The sequence below is a fragment of the Petaurus breviceps genome, unplaced genomic scaffold, assembly GCF_028583685.1.
Source record: "Petaurus breviceps papuanus isolate PSGF00001 unplaced genomic scaffold, PetGlider_PUasm1.0 90897, whole genome shotgun sequence".
NCBI lineage: Eukaryota > Metazoa > Chordata > Mammalia > Diprotodontia > Petauridae > Petaurus > Petaurus breviceps.
This window is the reverse complement of record NW_027187374.1, coordinates 13,306,227-13,327,937: the sequence shown is the minus strand read 5'-3', so window position 1 is coordinate 13,327,937 and position 21,711 is coordinate 13,306,227. Positions and strand designations below refer to the sequence as shown.

The window sequence follows — 21,711 nt, the reverse complement described above, 5'->3', positions numbered from 1 at the left end:
GATTAGCTAATGCATCATTTCAGTGGGTTGGCTGGGACCTCGAGAGGTGAAGTGACTTGCTTGGGGTCACAGAGGCAGTTAATCTGTTTCAGAAGTCAGACATGGATGCAATGACCACCCTCTATCTACTCCAACATGTCTTTATTAAAGCACTCTGCCAGCATTAATTCTAGTTCTTCTCAGTTCCCTTATGATGACTGGAAATATGTTTTGAGCTGTAAATTCTCTGTTCCACAGTTATAGTAGTACTTGGTGGCAATTCTGGGAGATCTTTTGGACAGGAACAGGGACTGTTTGTCCTTTGATTTGTATCCTCTCTGCAATTTATAAAATTAGAGAGTTGCTTAGAGCACTGAGAGATCTTTACAATTTCTTTTTTTTCTCATTGATTTTTAATAATGTTAACATCATTATTACAAAACTCTTCATTGTAACGCTTAGAGAAGAAAAGTTAGGTCTAAGAAATACTTTTTCCTGCTAAGTAATCTTATTAATCAACACCAAGAAAATCCTTGAATGTCAAAGAAAATATATCCCTAAACCCAATGACTAAAAATGTCATATACTCTAGAAATAGCAGCCAAAAGGAAAATAATACATAATTATAATTACAATTTCTGTGGCATTAAGTTCATTCTGATCAGAATAATAAAGAAAAAACAAGTGTATATTTGAAACTTTTACTCCAAGTAAAAATCTATCAACTCTTTGAAATTTCTCTTGATCTTTTCATTTCTCCAAACTTTTATCTTTCTTCTTTAAATTCTGCAGAGTTTCAGTGGGAAATTCTCTGTGATGAGGTGATCATCATGAAGCAGGACAACAATATTAACTTCAAATTCTATAAAAAAAAAAGAAGATTTAAAGACTTGCATATTTACTATCATTCCTTTATGAAAACAAAATATAAATTCTTTGTCAGAATCAGCTGGCTCTAAATAGAAGACCTGACTAATGTGACAGTGTAGTCTGTATTATTTCCTTGTTTTTGTGTTTAATCTATCATACCCTAGCTTAATCTTCCAAAAAAACCAAAATGACTATTTTTATTATTCTTTTTAAATGCCTTCTGCATAAATTTCTACCTCATGTAAGAACAGTTATTATATTTAAAAAATGTCTTTTGCCTTTATTCTAGCAAAAGAAATTATTATGCAATCATTGGATTCTCTTAAATTTTTTTTTCTAATTCTGCTTTGTCATTAGAAGAATAATTATCCATTTATTTCTGCTCTACTCACTTTACAACAAGCTGGCAATGGTCTGAGTGGAAATCAGAAACCTCATGTTTGCAAATGAGAAACAGCAATTTCTGTAGCACTACACAGTGTAATTTTTCTTCCCTAGAATATACATTTATATATAAACAACTTTTACTTAGGCTTTTTTTTTAACTTTAAGCAAATGGAGATCTTCACTAGCTCTTTAGATGCTCTAGTTGAAACCTTTCAAATTATATGAAATAATATGGCAGAAAATTAATCCATATCTGCTTCTGACATTGGAAAGAGAAGAGGAGAATTAAAATCATAAAAATATAGAAGAAATGGACAAGAATATGCCTGGAGGCACAGGAAAAATTCTAATCATTTCAATGTTTGAAGTGGGAATTAACTTGTTTCTACTTTAAGGAATCCTTTTGTGCCACTGGAGCTAATGCTCCCCATTCTCCTCAGTCTACTTTACCTCTAAAAAAGTCCAGGTTTACTTCCTTCCTTTCTGTTTCAGCACAGGCAGTGCTACTGAGGCTAATAAAATCAGTGGTTTTCCCCTAAACATGGTATTAAACCTAATTATCATTCTATATTGTCTAATTATGTTTCTCTGACTAAAAAACCAAAATATAACTTACCAACCTGATTAAACAACAGAAAATTTTGGGGGTGGAAGGAATTTACAAATTCTACAGCACAAAACCTATTACAATGTAGTTTTCCACTGAAAAAAATGTGTGAGAACAAAAGAAACTAAGAAATTGCTTCAAAACTTTAAACTGTTGTCTTACCTTCAAGGAAATTCAACTTTGAACCCACTATTTGTTTCAAACAGTAAACCTACTTTATCTCCATCAACTAAAGCTATTGCCATGACTCCATTATATTATGCTCTATTTATACAGCTTTTTAAAATGAAAATCATAGCATAATTAATGATGAGACATTCTGATTAGATATATTTTGACAATGCATATAAAATTATGACATTAATGAAAACATATTGGATTGGCTGTCTCAAAGAATAAACTACCATTAATTGCTCAGTGAAAATGGAAGAACAATACAGTAAAATTTTCTTGTGACAATTAAGAACAATACAGTAAAATTTTCTTGTTACAGATATAACTGTTTTCTGCTTGGCATAAGAGATCTGATTCCAAAGAATGAAAAACACCATTCCTTGGAAATGTTCAGTATGTGTTATGTGTTATGTGAATGGGAATTTAAGATCTTCCCTGCCCCTAGGCCCTTTGATAGGCTTAAGTGCACCTGGAGCCTGTGGTAGGAAGCTTGGTTTTCAGGAATGCCCACACCTTGGTGCTCTGTGATTGGGCAGTGGGCCAAAAAGGGTTGTGACATTCTCTGACCCAAGAGAAGGCTATATAAACCCTGATGTGAGGCTCTGTTTTGGGGCTCACTTTGAGAAGAACTGTTTGATTTGACCAGACGAGACTTTGGGCAGCCGTTGAGAGCCCCCCGGCTTTGAAAACCCAGATGTTGATGCTTCCCTCTCTGGTAACTGACTAGGTATGCATATAGTGGTCAGACAGTTGGAGGCCTGTCTGCAGATATGTTTCTCTGCATTTGTTGTCTGCTTATAACCTCTATATTCTCTGAAGTTCGGGGTGCTGACTTTTTCCCCTGAACTAGGTAAGTGATATGTTTGTTTGATTAAAGCAAGTTTGTTAACCCATTTTGAGTTGCTTTCCTTTAGAAAAGTAGATCTAAGAACCTGTGTTGGCAGCTACCCTGGGTATGGTGAGGTGCTTGCTCCTACAACATGTCAGTTAAAGCCTAAATCATCAATTATATCTTACTACCATATTATTTCCTCGTTTGATTTAAGTTATCAGATGACAACCAAGTATAAAGTGTCACACTAAATGGGTAGAAACATAAAGGCAGCAATTCTAGCAGGTTATGGATATAGTAATACTAAAGTTTGATAATTTTCTTTTTTTTCTTTTTTGCTTTTTGGAGGACAATTGGGGTTAAGTGACTTGCCCAAAGTCACATGGCTAGTAATTGTGTCAAGTGTCTGAGGCTAGATTTGAACTCAGGTCCTCCTGACTCCAGAGCCGGTGCTCTATTCACTTGAGAATTTTCTTGCCCACAGTAGGTTAGAAATTTTTGGTGAAGATACAGAATCAAAGAGCATGAATGAGGTTTAACAAATGGACAACTCAAGTATTGCAGTGGTATGCAGGAAATATTTGAAAATGAAGAAAACCCTTCAGAATTTGGGGAAGATCCTCTATGAAGGATTGATGGGAGGATATGGAAAATAGCCAAAAAAGGCAAAGATAAATGTGATTTACAGGAGTGAAAGGAATGACAATGAGAACATAGATCCACTGAAGAAAGAGTAACAGAGATTTTTTAAATGTGAGAAGCTAATGATGATAATAATATGGTACGTCTACTATGTGTACACATATGATCATAATAACCTCACTTTCCTTAAAAAAGGAAAAATTCACACTAGCTTTGAAGTTATAGACACAGACTTACCAACTTTGAAATTAGTAGTTTCAAGGGTAGGGCAAGTGAAAAGTCTGGGGAATATCATATATATGGGAACAGAAAGACTTCTGCAAACATCACCATCAGCAATTTGAATATTCTGAATCTCTGTGGCATCTCTGGCATATCCTTCTGCACAACCTTGAGGAAGAAGAAAATAACTTAACAAAATTAAAACTAGAAACAAGAAGATATTGAAATGTTTTAAACAGTATGAAATCTCTAAATAAAATCCCATTTTTTTCTCTAATTTGTTTATTAAACTTAATGGACAAATATATTTTTAAACAGAGTTCTTTTCTCTTTTTGTCCTCCCTCCTTCCCTTAAACAGTCTTATTTTTTTTCTAATTACACATAAAAACTAGTTTTAACATTCATTTTTTGAGTTCCAAATTTTTCCCTCCCTCCTTTATCTTCTCCCCCCATGATGGTAAGCAATGTGATATAGGTTACATATGTGCAATGATATAAAACATTTCCATATTATACATGTCGTAAAAGAAGAAAAAGACAAAAAGAAAAAACCGCAAATAAAAATATAAAAACAATATGATCTGATCTGCATTCAAACTCAATCAGTTCTTTCTATGGAGGTGTCCTTTGGAATTGTATTGGACCACAGTACTGCTGAGAAGAGTTAAGTCATGCATAGTTCATCATCACACAGTGCTGCGGATATTATGTACAATGTTCTCCTGGTTCTGCTTACTTCACTTTGCATCAGTTCATGTAAGTCTTTCCAGGTTTTTCTGAAGTCTGCCTGCTCATCATTTCTTATGGAACAATAGTATTGCATAACATTCATATAGCACAACTTATTTAGCCATTCTCCAATTGATGGGCATTGCCTCAATGTCCAATTCTTGGCCACCACAAAAAGAGCTGCTATAAATATTTTTGTACACATGGATCTTTCCCTTTTTATGATCTCTTTGGGATACAGACTTAGTAATGGTATTTCTAGATGAAAGGGTATGCACAGTTGGATTGCCTTTCAGGCATAGTTCCAAATTTGCTCTCCAGAATGGTTGGGTCAGTTCACAACTCCCAACAACAGTGAATTAGTGTCTCAATTTTCCCACATCCTCTCCAACATTTATAATTTTCCTTTTTTGTCATATTACCCAATGACAGATGTGAGGTGATACCTCAGAGTTGTTTTTATTTGCATTTCTCTAAAAAATTATTTAGAGCATTTTTTTCCTATGACTATAGATAGCTTTGATTTCTTCATCTTTTTTTTTTTTTGCTTTTTGGAGGGGGAAGTGCAATTGGGGTTAAGTGACTTGCCCAAGGTCACACGGCTAGTTTTGTGTTAAGTGTCTTAGGCTGGATTTGAACTCAGGTCCTCCTGACTTCAGGGCCGGTGCTCTATTCACTGTGCCACCTAGCTGCCCCTGATTTCTTCATCTGAAAACTGCCTGTTCATATCCTGTCACCATTTATCAGCTGGAGAATGGCTTATACTCTTATAAATTTGACTCAGCTCTCTATATATTTGAGAAGTGAGGCCTTTATCAGAGACATTTACTGTAAAGATTTATTTCCCAACTTTATTCTTTTCCTTTTAACATTGGTTGATTTGGTTTTGTTTATACAAACCCTTTTAATTTAATTTAATAAAAATTATCCATTTTACATTTTGTAATGCGCTCTCTCTCTTATTTGGTTATAGTTTCTTCCCTTCTCCATAGATATGACAGGTAAATTGTTTCTTGCTCTCCTAATTTGCTTATGGTATTACCATTTATGTCTAAATCATGTGCCCATTTTAAACTTATTTTGTGTTTTTTTTAATTAATTAGTTTTTAGTTTTCAATGTTTTTTTTTTAAGGTTTTAGAAGTTTAATTGTTTTTCAAGGTTACTACTGCAGCTTGGCAGAGAGGTCAGAGAAGGGAGGGTAATAGGGAAAAATACCATCAATTTTATAAGATTTGGAGTTCTAAATTTTTTTCCTTCTCTCCACTTTCCAAGATGGCACATAATCTGATATAGGCTATACATGTACAATCATATTAAACATATTTCTACATTAGATTCTTCTTTCATATTGTAAAGAAGAATCACAACCAAAGGGGGAAAACCACAAAAAAGAAAATAGTATACTTTGATCTGCATTCAGACTCCATAGTCCTTTCTCTTGATGTGGATAGCATTCTCCATCATGAGTCTTTTGGAATTCTTTAGATCATCGTATCGCTGAGAAGAGCTAACTCTATCAAAGGTGGTTATCACACAATGTTGCTGTTACTTGTGTACAATGTTCTGGTTCTGCTCACTTCACTCAACACCAGTTCATGTTAAGTCATTCCTGGTTTTTCTGAAATATGCCTGCTCATCATTTCTTTCTTTTTTTTTTTTTAAGCAATAGGGGTTAAGTAACTTGCTGAAGGTTACACAGCCAGTTATTTCTGGGTGTAGTGCTAAGTATCTGAGCCTGGATTTGATCCCCAGGTCATCCCGACACTGGAACCGGTGCTCTTACTTGCTGAGCCACCTGGCCACCCCTAAGCAATTGGGGTTAAGTAACTTGCTCAAGGTTACATGGCCAGGTGTTTCTGGGTGGGTACTAAGTGTCTGAGCCCGGATTTGGTCCCCAGGTCATCCTGACACTGGAGCTGGTTCTCTTACTCGCTGTGCTAACTGGCCGGCCCTGCTCATCATTTCTTATGAAATAATAGTATTCCATTATATTCATATACCAAAACTTGCTCAGTCACTCCCCAATTGATGGGCATCCCGCAATTTCCAATTCTTTGCTCCAACAAAAAGAGTTGTTATAAATATTTTTGTACATGTGGGTCTTTTTCTCTTTTTTATGATTTCTTTGGGACAGAACCCTTGAAATGATATTGCTGGATGTAATGAAATGCCAAAAGAAAGGCAACTTCCCAAGGTTCAGAATACCAGCATAGGTGCTCTCCATTTTATTCAGTAACAAACCCAGAACAGAGAAGATCAAAACATGACATCATTCCAAATACAGCATTTACTAAGCCTGATTAAATAATCTCCAAGCACTACCCCACCCCAGGACCTTCCAATCATTCAATCAATTACAAAGTCTCTGTTCTAAATACTTCTCCACCCCTAGGCTATACCTTAATTTAATCCTCCACAAAGCCCCTCTTCTCAAATGGAGATTAGTTTCCAAACATAAGGTCAAAAGTTCCCCACCCCTGGATCACAATTGAATCTACCCCAGAGTTACATCAAGTTTAAACACAGCACTTAATACCCAAATGGAGATCTTTTCTTCATCTTGACACGAGGCAAGTTCTCAGCAATCTTAGTTCCTGGGGAGACAAGGCTTAGCAAGGCCATAAGATACATTGCCAGTCCCTTCATGAATTCATCCTCTGTCTGTAGAACAGTCCTAGAACCCCTGAACACATCAGCAAAACCCTCTCCCAGGATTTCTGTAAACATACAACCAGAAAATCCTTCTTCAGGGCTTCTGAACCAACAGAAAGGTTCCCAGACCCCTGCAACAACAGCACTGTCCTTCACCAGTGGACAGTATTCACTCTGTCTGCAGGACAGTCTCCAGACCCCTGCAACAACAGCACTGTCCTTCACCAGTGGACAGTATTCATTCTGTCTGCAGGACAGTCTCCAGACCCCTGCAACAACAGCACTGTCCCTCACCAGTGGACAGTATTCACTCTCTGTCTGCAGGACAGTCTCAGGGCTTCTTAGCGAACAGCCAGGTTCCAGGACTTCTTCAACAAAAGGACTGTCTTTCACCAGTGGACAAATCTGGCAAAACAACATCAAAACAGACAGACAAAGTACCAGCAAAACAGCCATGTCTCCTCAGTCCTTGGCAGCTCAGGGGGCAGGTCTCAAAAGTCCAGGGCAATTCAAAGCGGCCACCAGCAATTCTCTTAGTCTCTCTCTCCACGAGGTGCTGCTTCCAAAAAGATCTTCTGCCTCTCTCTTGTCTCTCCAAATCTACGTCACCAGCTCCTCCCAGTTCAGGACTTTCTTTTCACATCAACAAGTCCATCCCACAGGTGGGATTAACAAGCTCTGGGTTTTAACACAATCAATTTGACAACCAAGCCCAATACAGGGGAATCTCCACATTCCATTACTATCACACTGGATCAAAGAGTATGCATAGTTTTATAGCCCTTTGGGCACAGTTCTGAATTGCTCTTCAGAATGACTGAATCAGTTCACAACTCCACCAACAATGTATTAGTGCTCAAATTTTCCCAAATCTCCAACATTTATCATTTTCATGTTTTGTCGTGTTAGCCAATCTGATAGGTGTGATATTATGGTACCTCAGAGTTATTTTAATTTGCATTTTTCTAATCAATAGTGATTTAGAGCATTTTTTCATATGACTATAGACAGCTTTAATTTCTTCTTCTGAAAACTGCCTATTCATAGTCTTTGACCATTTGTCAACTGCAGAATGACTTGTATTCTTATAAATTTAATTCAGTTCTCTATATATTTTAGAAATGAGGCCTTTATCAGAGACACTGGTTGCAAAAATTCTTTCCCAGTTTTCTGCTTTCCCTCCTAATCTTTGGTTGCACTGGTTTTGCTTGCCTTTTCTAATCTCTTTTGTATCCATATCTTCCTCTTCATTCTCACTGTCACTATCCTATTCCAGACTTATTATCACTTAAAATGGAGAAGAAATGGACTTCTTATTCCACTCCTCCTTGCCCATTCTAATTCCTTCAATTTATTTTTCTTCTCTTATTGCTAGAGTTAATATTTCTAGAAGACTATTGAATAATAGTGGTGATAATATGCATCCTTGCTTCATCCCTGATCTTATTGGAAAATGCCTCTTATTCTCATTACAAATAATGCTTGCTAATAGTTTTAGATAAATATTACTTATCATTTTAAGGAAAACTTCATTGATTCCTATGCTCTCTAGTGTTTTTACTAGGAATGGGTCCTGTATTTTGTCAAAACCTTTTCTGTATCTATTAACATAATTATATGATTCCTGTTGGTTTTGTTACTGACATGGTCAATTATGCTGACAGCTTTCCTAATATTGAACCAGCTCTGCAGTCGTGAAATAAATCCTACCCAGCCATAATATACCATCCTCAAAATAAATTCCTGTATTCTCTTTGCTAGTATTTTATCTAAAATTTTTGCAACAATATTCATTAGGAAAATTGGCCTGTGTTTTTCTTTCTCCATTTTTGCTCTTCCTGGTTTAGTCATCAGCACCATTTTTGTATCAAAAGGAATTTCGTAGGACTCCACATATTTTTTTTTTCAAAGTTGTTGTAATAAGAATGTAAATTTTGAAGATCTTCCCTGCCCCTAGGCTAAAGTGCACCTGAAGCCTGGGGTGGGAGGCTTGTTTTTCAGTAGATACAATGTAATAAGAATGTAAATTTTAAAGATCTTCCCTGCCCCTAGGCTGGTGTGCACCTGAAGCCTGGGGTGGGAGGCTTGTTTTTCAGTAGATACTTCTTGATTGGCCAGGGAGTCAATAAGGTTGTTACATTCTCTGAGCCAGGAGAAGGCTATATAAGCCCTGACGTGTAGCTTTGTTTTGGGACTCACTTTGAGAAGTGTTCTGTGATTTGATCTGAATTCTGGGAAGCCATTGTTGAGAGTCCCCCGGCTTTGAAAAACCCAGAATGTGGAAACCCAGATGTTGACTGGGTATGGATGTAATGGTTGGACAGTTTGGAAATCTGTCTACTTGATGTTTCTGTCTTGATAATTATGCCTGTATACTTTGAGGTTCAGGGTGCTGACCTTTTCTCCTGAACAAGGTAAACGATATATGTCTGACTGATTAAAGTAAGCTTGTTAACCCATTTTGAGTTGCTTTCCTTTAACAAAGCAGATCCAAGAACCTGTGTGAGCAGGCACCCTGGGGACACTGGGGTGCTTGCTGCAACAGTTGTATATATAGTATTGGAATTAATTGTTCTTTAAATGTTTGGTTGAATTGACCTGTAAATCCATCTGGCCCTGAGGACTTTTTCTTAGGGAGTTCACTGACAGGTTATTCAATTTCTTTTTCTAAGATAGGCTTAAGCATTTTATTTCCTCTTCTATTAATCTAGGCAATTTTTATTTTCATAAGCATTTATCAATTTTGTTTAATTGTCAGATTTATTGGCATACTACTGGGCAAAATATTTCCTAATAATTGCTTTAATTTCCCCTTTACTGGTGGTGAATTCACCCTTTTGATTTTTGATACTGGAAATTTGGTTTCCTTCTTTTTTATTTATTCCAATTAACTAATGGTTTATCTATCTTATTAGGGTTTTTTTCCCCATAAAACTAGCTCTTAGTTTTATTTATTATGTAAATAGTTTTCTCAATCTCAATTTTACTAATCTCACCTTCAGTTTTCAGGATTTATGATTTGATACTTAATTGGGGATTTTTAATTTGTTCTGTTTGTTTGTTTTTTAACTGCATGCCCAACTGATCTGCTCTTTCTCTATTTTAATGATGTAAGAATAAATAAAATTTTCCCCAAGTATTGCTTTGACTGCAACCATAAATTTTGATATGTTGTCTCGCTAAATAAATTTAAAAATCGATAAATTCTCTTTAAGGAAATTATTTATTGTTTCTATGGTTTATTCTTTGACCCACTTATTCTTCAGTATTAGATTATTTACCTTCCAATTAATTTTTAATCTATCTTTCAACTGCCCTTTGCTGAATGTAATTTTTATTGCTTTATGATCTGAAAAGGATGCATTTAATATTTCTGCCTTTCTACATTTGATTTTGAGGTTATTATGCCCTAACATATAGTTAATTTTTGTGAAGGTGCCATGTACTGCTGAGAAAAAGGTATAATATTTTCTATCCCCATTCAATTTTCTCCAGAGGTCTGTCATATCTAAACTTTTCTAAAATTCTATTCGCCTCCTTCTTTCTTGTTTATTTTGTGGTTAGATTTATCTAGTGCTGAAAGGGGACAGTTAAGGTCCTCCACTAGTATAGTTTTACTGTCTATTTCTTCCTTTAACTCACTTAACTTCTCCTTTAAGAATTTTAATATTACAGTACTTGATGCCTATATGTTTAGTATTGATATTACTTCACTGTCTATGGTACCTTTTAGTCAGATGTAGTTCCTTGTCTCTTTTAATTAGATATACTTTTGCTACTAATTTGTCTGTGATCATGATTGCTATCACTGCATTTTTTAAAGTGTGTAGCGGCAAGCACCCCAGCGTCTCCAGGGTGTCTGCCAATACAGGTTCTTGGATCTGCTTTGTTAAAGGAAAGCAACTCAAAATGGGTTAACAAGCTTACTTTAATCAATCAGACATATATCGTTTACCTTGTTCAGGGGGAAAAGGTCAGCACCCCGAACTTCAAAGCATACAGGCAGAATTATCAAGACAGAAACAGATCAAGTAGACAGATTTCCAAATTGTCCAACCATTACATCCATACCCAGTCAACATCTGGGTTTCCACATCTGGGTTTTTTTCAAAGTCGGGGGACTCTCAACAACGGCTTCCCAGAATTCAGATCAAATCACAGAACACTTCTCAAAGTGAGTCCCAAAACAAAGCTACACATCAGGGCTTATATAGCCTTCTCCTGGCTCAGAGAATGTAACAACCTTATTGACTCACTGGCCAATCAAGAAGTATCTACTGAAAAACAAGCCTCCCACCCCAGGCTTCAGGTGCACTTTAGCCTAGGGGCAGGGAAGATCTTTAAAATTTACATTCGCATTATTCGCATCATTACAAAGTGTCAGTTTAAGTCCTTTACCTTTATTCTGTGTGTCTCTTTCTGCTTCAAGTATGTTCCTTATAAACAACATATTGTAGGATTTTGATTTTTAATCCACTTCACTTTTGTTTTAAGGTTAAGTTCATCCCATTCACATTCACAGTTATAATTACCATGTACTTTCCTCCATCATATTTTTCCTCATTTATCATTCTTTCTCTCCCCTTTCACCCTCTCCTCATCAGTGTTTTGCTTCTGTCCACCACCTCCCCTAATCTGCCCTTCCTTCTGTTAGTTCCTCCCCCTCTCCACCTTTGCTTAACCTCCTCCTTTTCTATACAGTAAGACAGATTTCTATACCCAACTGACTATGTATGTTCTTTCTTTGAACCAATTACAAATGAGAGAAAGGTTTCAGCAATGCCTACTGTGGCTCCACCAACTTTTCATCTTCCCCACATGTTTCCTGCCTCTTCATGTGAGATAATTTACCTCATTCTGCCTCTTCTTTTTTTCTGCTCTGCCTTTCTTCTGTAATCTTCTTTCTCGCCCCTTTATTTTATTTTTTTATATCCTCCATTCAAAGTCACCTTATACCCATACTATCTATGTATACTAGCTTCTTCTAATAGCACTAATAGTTTTTAAGAATTACAAGTATCATCTTTCCATGTAGGGAGGTAAACAGTTTAGCCTTACTAAATCCCTTGCATTTTCTCATTTCTTTTTACATTTTTGTGTTTTTTGAGTCTTCAAATTGAAAATAAAATTTTCAGCTTTGGTCTTTTCAACAGGAAAGTTTGAAATTCTTCTATTTCATTGAATGGCGATTTTCTTCCCTGAAGAATCAATTATGCTCAGTCATACTCAGTAGATAACTTCTTGGTCATAATCCTAGCTCTTTGGCCTTCAGTAATAGCATATTCCATACCCCCTTATCATTTAATGTTGAAGCTAAATCCTTTAAAATCCTGACTGTAGCTCCAAACTATTTGAATTATTTCTTTCTGGGTGCTAGAAATATTTTTTCCCTGACCCAGGAATTTAGGAATTTGGCTATAATATTTCTAGGAGTTTTCATTTTGGGATTTCTTTCAGGAGGTGACTGGTGGATTCTTTCAATGTCTATTTTACCCTCTCATTTTAGGTTATCAGGACAATTTTCTTTGACAATTTCTTGAAGTCCTTTTCTTAATCATGGCTTTCAGGCAGTTCAATAATTGTTAAATTATCTCTCCTGAATCTATTTTCCAGATTAGTTATTTTTCCAATGAAGTATTTCACATTTTCTTCTGTTTTTCATTCTTTATATTTTGTTTGATTCTAGATGTCTCATGGAGTCATTAGCTTCTCCTGTCCAATTCTATATTTTAAGGATCTATTTTTTTCAACTAACTTTTTTTGCCTCCTTTTGCATTTGGCCAATTCTACTTTTTAGAGTCCTTTTCTTCAGTAAATTTTTCCATTTTTTGTGCTTCATTTATCAAGCTATTGACTCTTTTTTCCTGATTCTCTTGCATCACTTTCTTTCCTAAGTTTTCTTCTACCTCTCTTATTTGATATTTAAATTCCTTTTTGAGCACTTCCAGGAGTTCTTTTTGGTCTGAGACCAATGCACATTTTCCTTTGAGGCTTTGATTGTAGCTCTTTTAACACTGTTGTCCTTTTCTGAGTTTGTGTCTTGATCTTCCCTGTCACTATAATAACTTTCTATGGTCAGGTTCTTTTTTTGTTCTTTGCTCATCACTTCCAACCTATTTTGTTATGTTTAAAGTTGAGCTCTGCTCCTGGGGTGGAAGGGACACTGCCCCAAGCTTCTTGTGCTGGGGCTGCAGGCTCTGGATGGTTGCCTGGTGTTGCACTGTAGCCCATGGGAAGACTGGTGCTCCGCAGAGGCCCAGAGGGAGTTGGGGGGGGAGGGTGGTCCTGACCTTTCCCCTGACGTTGTTCTGGGACCTGCTGGGGAGGGGTGGACTGATTTTAAAGCAGGGTCACAGGGAAGCCTGGTTATTTGTCTGGTGTTGTGTTGAGACTCAGTTTGGGGGAGAGGGTGGTTGGCACTTTGCTGGGACACACAGTGGGGGCTGGGGGAAGCCAGTGCCATACCTGGGCTGCAAGGGTGTGTAGGTGGGGTTGACTACTAGCCTACTGTTGCAAGAGGCAATCGGGTCTGCATTTGGGCTCAGGGACTCTCACTAGTTTGCTGAGGCAGGGCCTAATGCTGGCTTGCCAGAATGCTGTCTGCCCCGCGCTGCATTCCCTTTTTACATAGGAGAGACCTTTCCTGCCTAACTTCCAAGCTGTCTTCAGCTAGAAAATTGTTTCACCCCATCTTTTTGTTGTTTCTGCCATTCCAGAATTTGTTTTGAGATGCTATTTTATAGTTATTTGGAGGTGAATATGGGAGCGTTCAGGCAATTTCCTGCTTCCTCTGCCATCTTGGCTCTCAAAACACAGTTCTTTTCTTGAAGCCAAAAAACAAATCTACCTTCCTCAGACGTTGCTATTGATATTCAGTCGTTTCAGTCATGTGTGACTCTTTGTGACTCCGTTTAAGAGTTTTCTTGGTAAGGATACTGGAGTAGTTTGCTATTTCTTTCTCTAGCTCATTTTACAGATCAGGAAACTGAGGCAAGCAGTCTTAAGCGACTTGTCCAGGATCACACAGCTAGTATCTTAGGCCATATTTGAACTCAGGTCTTCCTGATTCCAGGTCCTGTACTTTAGCCGCCCCTTCAAACATATAATGGCTTTTTTTTTTCCTTTTTGGAGGGGGGGAAGGCAGAGCAATTGGGGTTAAGTGACTTGCCCAAGGTTACACAGTTAGTGAGTGTAAAGTATCTGAGGCCACATTTGAACTCAGGTCCTCCTGACTCCCAAGCTGGTGCTCTATTCACTGTGCCACCTAGCTGCTCCATGATGTTTTTTTTTAAATATGTTTTATTCATATCATTGTTTTTGCAGTCATTTTAATATCTACTATCATCTCCCATTGCATCATCCCTTATGGCAAGGAAAAATCATTTAAAAATATTTGATATACTGTCTCTATATGGTATTCTTTCCTAGCTGTCTTTTGTCTCTTTCCATCGGGGGTAATGTATGTTCTCTATAGCTTTCATGGAAAACATGTAAATCTGAATAAAAAAGGAAATTATTAACAAAATACTTTATGGCAAGAACATGAATTAAACTTTTTGTTACTTCTAATTGTTATAACTTAAAAAGTAATAAGTATTTTATAGAAAATGTCTAGGGAAAATAAAAATTCACCTAACTTATGAATTCAGTCTCATTTTATGCATTATTCTTTTTTTAAATGCATTAATTGATTTTATACCATCTATATTTTATATATATTATGTATTTTATGTATGTTTTATGCATATATGTGTGTGTGTAGACACAGACAGCTCTCTTTTTGAGTCATCCTTTAAAACAAAGAATTGAAAAACAGAAGGAAAAAAGTTCAGAAAAACTGTCAATAAGCCTGAAATGAAACACAGTATTAAATGCACCCATATCTCTCACTTCTGCAAAAAACAGGATGAAATGCCTTGTCCTATCTCTTCTTTGGAACCAAGCTTGATCACTGAATTTCACATCATTCGGTTTTCATTGTTTTTTAACTGTCATTCCATTTTCATTGTTATAGCCATTGTGTTCACTGCTTTCCTGGTTCTACTTACTTCACTTTGTATCAATTTAATAAAAGGCCTCTTCCAGTGCTTTTCTGTATGCATCACATTATTCATCATTTTTTATAGCATAATGATATTTCCTTGCAGACATGCCACAATTTTTTTACCCATTTCACAAATGAAGGGCACCTAACTTTGTTTCCTGTTCTTTGCTACTACAAAAAATGCTGATACAAATATTTTAATGTACAGAGGACCTTTTTTTTAATCACTGACATCTTTGTAGTCATAAACTTAGCAGAGAGATTTCTTCATCAAAGGGCATGGACATTTCAGTCACCTTCTTAGCACAATTCCTAACTGTTTTCCCACATGGTTGGCTCAATTCTGAACTCCATATATGTTGCTACAGGGCTAACTTTTTACATACACGCCATATTAACCTTTAAATATAAAAGAGTAACAAGAAGCAGCACTCAAATAAGAATGAAGTGTCTTACCACAGGTTTCCACTCGTACCAACTGCAATTCTATGTTTTTAATAGCAGCTTCTGAGTACTCAACCACCAGCTCCCCTGTTAGTGGCTGTGTAATAACACAATTAGTGGAGTTGAGATGCCCTCTGATGAGAAATTTGGGGAGGGAAGCTCTCTAAGGGAAAAAGAAAATAAGTTAAAAATGGAGAAAATATGATGTGAAACTCTTCATCTGATCTAAGTTTGTTATCTTCTTTAAAAGGAACCTGAAGGTCTTCTGGCAAATGTGGCTGTTTAAACAGCAGCAAAATGGCAAGTTCCCACATACCTCTTCTCTCCAAACCTACAATTTTCAACAAACAGAATGATCAAGAAATAAAGGGAAGCTCCACAGTAATTATAATACTCCAGGACTGCAAAAAAAAATTAGCTAGATCTCACAAACAAAAGAAAAAGGAGCTATTTAATGAAACCAATTGCCAACATAAACAAAAAATCCTGTAACCTCCCATTGTTACCAGAAATTGGTCAGAGACATATGCTGACTTCAAGACTCTTTGTCCAGAATAACACAGTAACAGTAGCAGAGGAGGCCCCCAGAGAAAACCTAAAAGAAATCAGAAAGTCCAAGGCAGGTACCATGGAAGGTCCAGATAGTAGTGATCAGAGAGGTGTAGCAGTATTTAGACTGGGACAACACAGCCACCGAAAGTCTTCAAGATGCTAGAACTCTGTCCAAAAATGCATAGAAGGCCTTTATAGTATTCCAAAGCTCTAGGAGGGCTTTTAGACTAAGAAGTCTAAGATTAGACTTAAGGGAAGTCAACAAACAAACAAACAAAAAGATAAGAAAATGAAAATGCCAGGGCAGCTTCGTGGCCCAGTGAATAGAGCACCAGCCCTGGGCTCAGGAGGACCTAAGTTCAAATCCAGACTCAGACACTTGACACTTAACTATCTGTGTGACCCTGGGCAAGTGACTTAAATCTCAATTGTCTCGCCTTCCCACTTCCAAAAAAAAAAAAAAAAGAAAACGAAAATGTTGAAATAGAAGAAAATCTAAGATATCTCAAAAATAATTGACATATAACAGATTGAGAGATAATTTTAAAATTATTGTTCAAACCTCATTCTCTATTTCTTCCTGCTCCATTATTCCCACCTGCCTAAACCCAACCTCCCCCATCAAGATCCTATTCTAGAGCTACCCACCTCTTCCACTGTGTTCTCAAAAATGCCTGTTCCATCAAGAGCAAATTTAATTTCATCAATTTTTTCACATTTATTTATTTTTAATTTATGGAATAAAACAAGTACTTCCCAAAAATATGATTGCATTTGAAACTGCGACATAATATATGTACAACTTGCTATTCCTTTTAAATATATAAAATTTATCATGTAAATTTCTTTTTTTCCTTTTTTCCTGTCCCCAGCCTCCCTCCCCCAGAAATGGCTACCATTAAACAAAAATAGGGGTGTGTGTGTATGTAAAATGATTCTACACATATTTCTATTTACCAGTGGCTTTTTTCTGTATGTAGATAGCATCTTTCTTATAGTTACTTTGGATATTTATGATAGGCAATGCTTATCTGCTCAATATCGTTCTTTAAAAAATATTACTGTTACTGTGTACAATGTTCTCTTGGTTCTGCTCATTTTGCTCTTCATTATTTCATGCAAGTCTTTCCAGGTTTTTCTAAGATCACCGAGCTCATAATTTCTTATAGATTCTATCACAATCATATACTACAACTTGTTCATCCATTCCCCAATTGATGGACATCCCTGCAATTTTCATTTCCTTGCTATCACAAAGAGAGCTGCTACAAACATTTTAGAAAATATGGGTTTTTTTCCTTCTTCCCTAATTATCCTTGTTTTTTTTTTCTTTTTAAACTTTATTTTCAATTCATGGAACAAAACAAGCATTTTCATAACACAGTAAAATTAAAGAAATGATTGCATGTCAAACTGCAAATCTACCATGTACAATTTGCTATTCCTTCCAAATATACAACAAATAATCATGTAAATTTCTCTGGATGCAGACAGCATCCGTCCTCATAAGACCTTTGTTTTTAATTTGTGTATTTATAAAAAAATGACTTAGTTGCCAACTTGAATCAATTTAATTTTTCTTAATTTCATGATGCTTTACCATTAGGAAAAGAACCAACATAATCAACTATATTAAAAGCAAAATCATCCCAAACCTGATTATCTTAATAGATTCAGAAAAACCCTTTGACAAAGCATAACATTCATTTATGCTAAAAATTCTACAAAGTACAGCCACAGAAGCTTTTTAAAATATCATAATTAAATACCTATCCAAAACCAAGAGCAAGAATCATATGCAATGGTGGTATCAGTAGCTTTCTCAATAAATACAGGAGTAAAAAAAAGCAAAGTTTCCCTGACATTATTTAACATAGCTCTAGAAATAGCAAAAATAAAAAAAAAAAGAAACTGAAGGCATAATGAAAGACAAAGGAGAGATAAAACTATCTCTATTTACTTGATTAAATGACAGTTTATTTAGCAAATCCTAGGGAATCAGTAAAGATGATAATTGAAACCACAGCTTCAGAAAATTTGCAGACTACAAAACAAACCCACAAAAATCAGCACCTTTAAAAAAACAATAACAAAATCCAAGTGGTAATAATAGAAAGGCAAATCCCATTCCAAATTAATACAAAACATATAAAACAGGGGCGGCTAGGTGGCGCAATGAATAGAGCACCGGCCCTGGAGTCAGGAGCACCTGAGTTCAAATGTAGCCCCAGACACTTAACACACACACACACACACACAAATTAGCCATGTGACCTTGGGCAAGTCACTTAACCCCATTTACCCTCCAAAAAGCAAAAACAAAAAAAGAAAAGAAAACATATAAAATATTACGGGGTTAATCTACCAAAGTATACAAAATGACTGTATAGATGCAATTACAAAGTGCTCTTTAGAGTAATATGGGAGCTCATGGCTAGAAAATACTGCTAGAGTTAATTTACAATTTTAATTATATAAAAACTGAAGGAGCATAGTATATAAAGAATCGAAGGGATACTTTGCCAAACTTGATAGTATAATAATAAAATTCATTTAGAGAAATAAAAGATCTAGAATTTTAAGGGGAATAATGAAAAAACAGGGGGAAAAAAGCATGATTAGCTTTTCATGACTTCAAATTATATTATAAAGCAGGAGTCATGCAAACTATTTCACAGATCAATGGAATAGATTAACTAGAAACAAGAGAATTCAATAACCTAATGTTAGATAAACTGGAAAACATAAATTATTAAGGAAAGTACTCCCTATTTTTTTAAAAAAAAGGCTAGGAAAACTAGAAAGCAGTTTAGACAGACATCTTATACAATATGCAAATCAAAAGAACCCTGAGGTTTCACTTCATACTCATCAAACTGGCAAAGATGACAGAAGAGGGAACTATTTAACACTGGAGGGGTTAGAGGAAGTTAGTAATATATTTTGTAAAGTAATAAAAAAATTATCCAAATCTGTCATTAAAATGCCCAGATACTTTGGCCCAGTACTGTGCATATTCCCTAAGGAGGTCACAGATAAGAAGAAAATCCCCATATACATACAAATATTTCTAGCAGCAATTTTTTTGGCATCAAGGAACTGGAAAAATGTCAATGCTCAATGAATGGGAAATAGGTAAAATAAATATAATGGAATGTTACTGCACTGCAAGAAAATATAATGTGATAAATATAGAGAAGTAAAGAAAGAATACAAAATTTGATGCTAAATGAAGCAGAGCCAAGAAAACAATACACATACAATAATGTATAGCATATACTATTGTAATATATAATAATGTAAATAATTACCAAAAATCAAACTGAATGTTCTGAAATTATAGAAAATAAGCATGTTCTCAAAGAAATACAAAATGATACTCCACTCCATTATAGAGGTAGCAGGTCTATGAGTGTGGAACTTTGCATATAATTTCATATACTTTTGAGATTAATTTTGCTAATTATTTTCTTTGTCTCTCTTCCTTTTTTTAGTTCAAAAAATAATCTTTGTTATGCTAAATGGCTCTTGGAGACAGCTAAAGACAATAGGAAAAATTCAGATGATGTAAAAAAAAGAGCAATAAAAATTTATTTTAACAAATTAACATAAAAGTTATTGGCAGAACTCAGTTAAAACTAAATTCTTGTGATTACTGCATATTCTACCATCAGAATCTAACAGGTTATCAAACAAAAGGAAAACTTTTTCAGAAAATAAATATCAACATTTTTCTGGAAGGAAATTTTTTTTTTGAGGATCTTGCATAATTCTGCTGCATTTTGCCAAATGGAGAGTTTAATACCTTAATATGTAGTTTTAACATCTTTAATTCACAATTACTTGGATATGTGAGGTCTCTGTACTTCTGTTAAGATGATCTGCTAAAGTTTTAAACTGGTATTTGATCAATTTTTAGCTATGAGCAAATCACTGACAATTTTAGGAGATAAGATCAGATTCTTTTGAACTGTACTTAAAATGACTTTCTGGCTTCCATTTTCTCTACCTGCCTTGTTTTCTTTTCTTTTTTTTTAATTTTAAAAATTTATTTATTTACTTACTTTTAGTTTTAAACATTCACTTTTGTAAGATTTTGACTTCTAATTTTTCCCCTTCTTTTTCTTCCCCCTCCCCCAAGAGAGCATACAATCTGATATAGGCTGTACGTGTACATTCATACTAAATATATTTCCACATTAGTGGTGTTGTGAAAGAAGAATCAGAACAAAAGGGAAAAAACACAAGAAAGAAAAAAAGAGAAAGTATTCAGATCTGCATTCAGTCTCTATACTACAGTTCTTTCTCTGGATGTGAATAGCATTTTCCATCATAAGTCTTTTAGAACTGTCTTAGATCATTGCATTGCTGAGAAAAGCTAAGTCTATCAAAGGTGGTCATTGCACAATGTTGCTATTACTATGTACAGTGTTCTCCAGGTTCTGCTCACTTTACTTAGCATCAATTCATGTAAGTCTTTCCAGGTTGTGTGCCTGCTCATCATTTCTTTTTGCCTTATTTGGAGAGCCATTGGGGATAAGTGACTTGCCCAAGGTCACACGGCTAGTTTCATGTTAAGTGTCTGAAGCTGGATTTGAACTCAGTTCTCCTGACTCCAGGGCTGGAGCTCTATTCATTGTACCACCTAGCCACCCAATGCTCATAATTTCTTATGGAACAATAGTATTCCATTATGTTTATATACCACAACTTGTTTAGTCATTCCCCAATTGATGGGCATCCCCTCAATTTCTAATTCTTTGCCACCACAAAAAGAGCTGCTATAAGTATTTTTGTACATGTGGGACCTTTTCCTTCGCCTGCCTTATTTTCTAAAACAAGACTGACAGCACAATGAAAATCATAGAGAAGAACATTTTCAAAAGCAAAATGTAACGGCTATCCTTTCATTCACTATAATCAATATAAACCACTGTACTATCACGATGGAAATAAAGGTAGACTGAGGAAGCAGAGACCCAAGTATGATCAATTTATTAGCTAGGCCTTTTGTTGTTGTTTTATTTGTTTTTCAGTTGTAGCTGACTCTTTGTGACTCCTTTTGGGGTTTTCCTCGCAAAGATACTGGAGTGGTTTGCCATTTCCTTCTGCAGCTCATTTTACAGATAAGGAACTAAGGTAATTGATTTAGCCAGATCAAACAGCTAGTAAGTATCTGAGGCTCACCTGAACTCAGGTCCTTCTAACCACATGATGGGCCCTCTATCTAGGCTACCTAGCTATGGATTATGTTCAGTCGTGTCTTCATTTGGGTTTTCTTGGCAAAGATACTGGAGTGGTTTGCTATTTCCCTCTCTAGCTCATCTTACAGATGAGGAAAATGAGGCAAACTGGGTTAAGTGATTTGCCCAATGTTACACAGCTAATAAACTTATGAGGCCAGATTTGAATTCGCCTGACCCCAGGCTCAGTTATTCATTGTACCATCTACCTGACCCATTACCTAGGCTAGTAGTAGCAAATACATTGGGTCTATGAGTCAGTCCACAGTAGTCAGAGATCCCTTCAACAGGAAGATGGCAAAAACTTGAGTAAAACAGGAGGGCCTTCTTCT

The 21,711-nt window shown here is 35.8% G+C and overlaps 1 protein-coding gene across 1 annotated transcript in view; it reads right to left on the bottom strand.

Annotated features, from left to right (window-relative positions):
* Window positions 1–369: 369 nt before the first annotated feature.
* Window positions 370–21,711, bottom strand: part of VPS26C (VPS26 endosomal protein sorting factor C) — an 80,836-nt gene continuing 59,494 nt past the window's right edge. The window contains exons 6-8 of the mRNA XM_069075025.1: window positions 15,597–15,747; window positions 3,729–3,881; window positions 370–841 (exon numbers count right to left, since the gene is read on the bottom strand). Of these exons, the coding sequence (XP_068931126.1) occupies window positions 759–841; window positions 3,729–3,881; window positions 15,597–15,747 (387 nt within the window). The 3' untranslated portion in view covers window positions 370–758. The remainder of the gene's footprint in view (window positions 842–3,728; window positions 3,882–15,596; window positions 15,748–21,711) is intronic.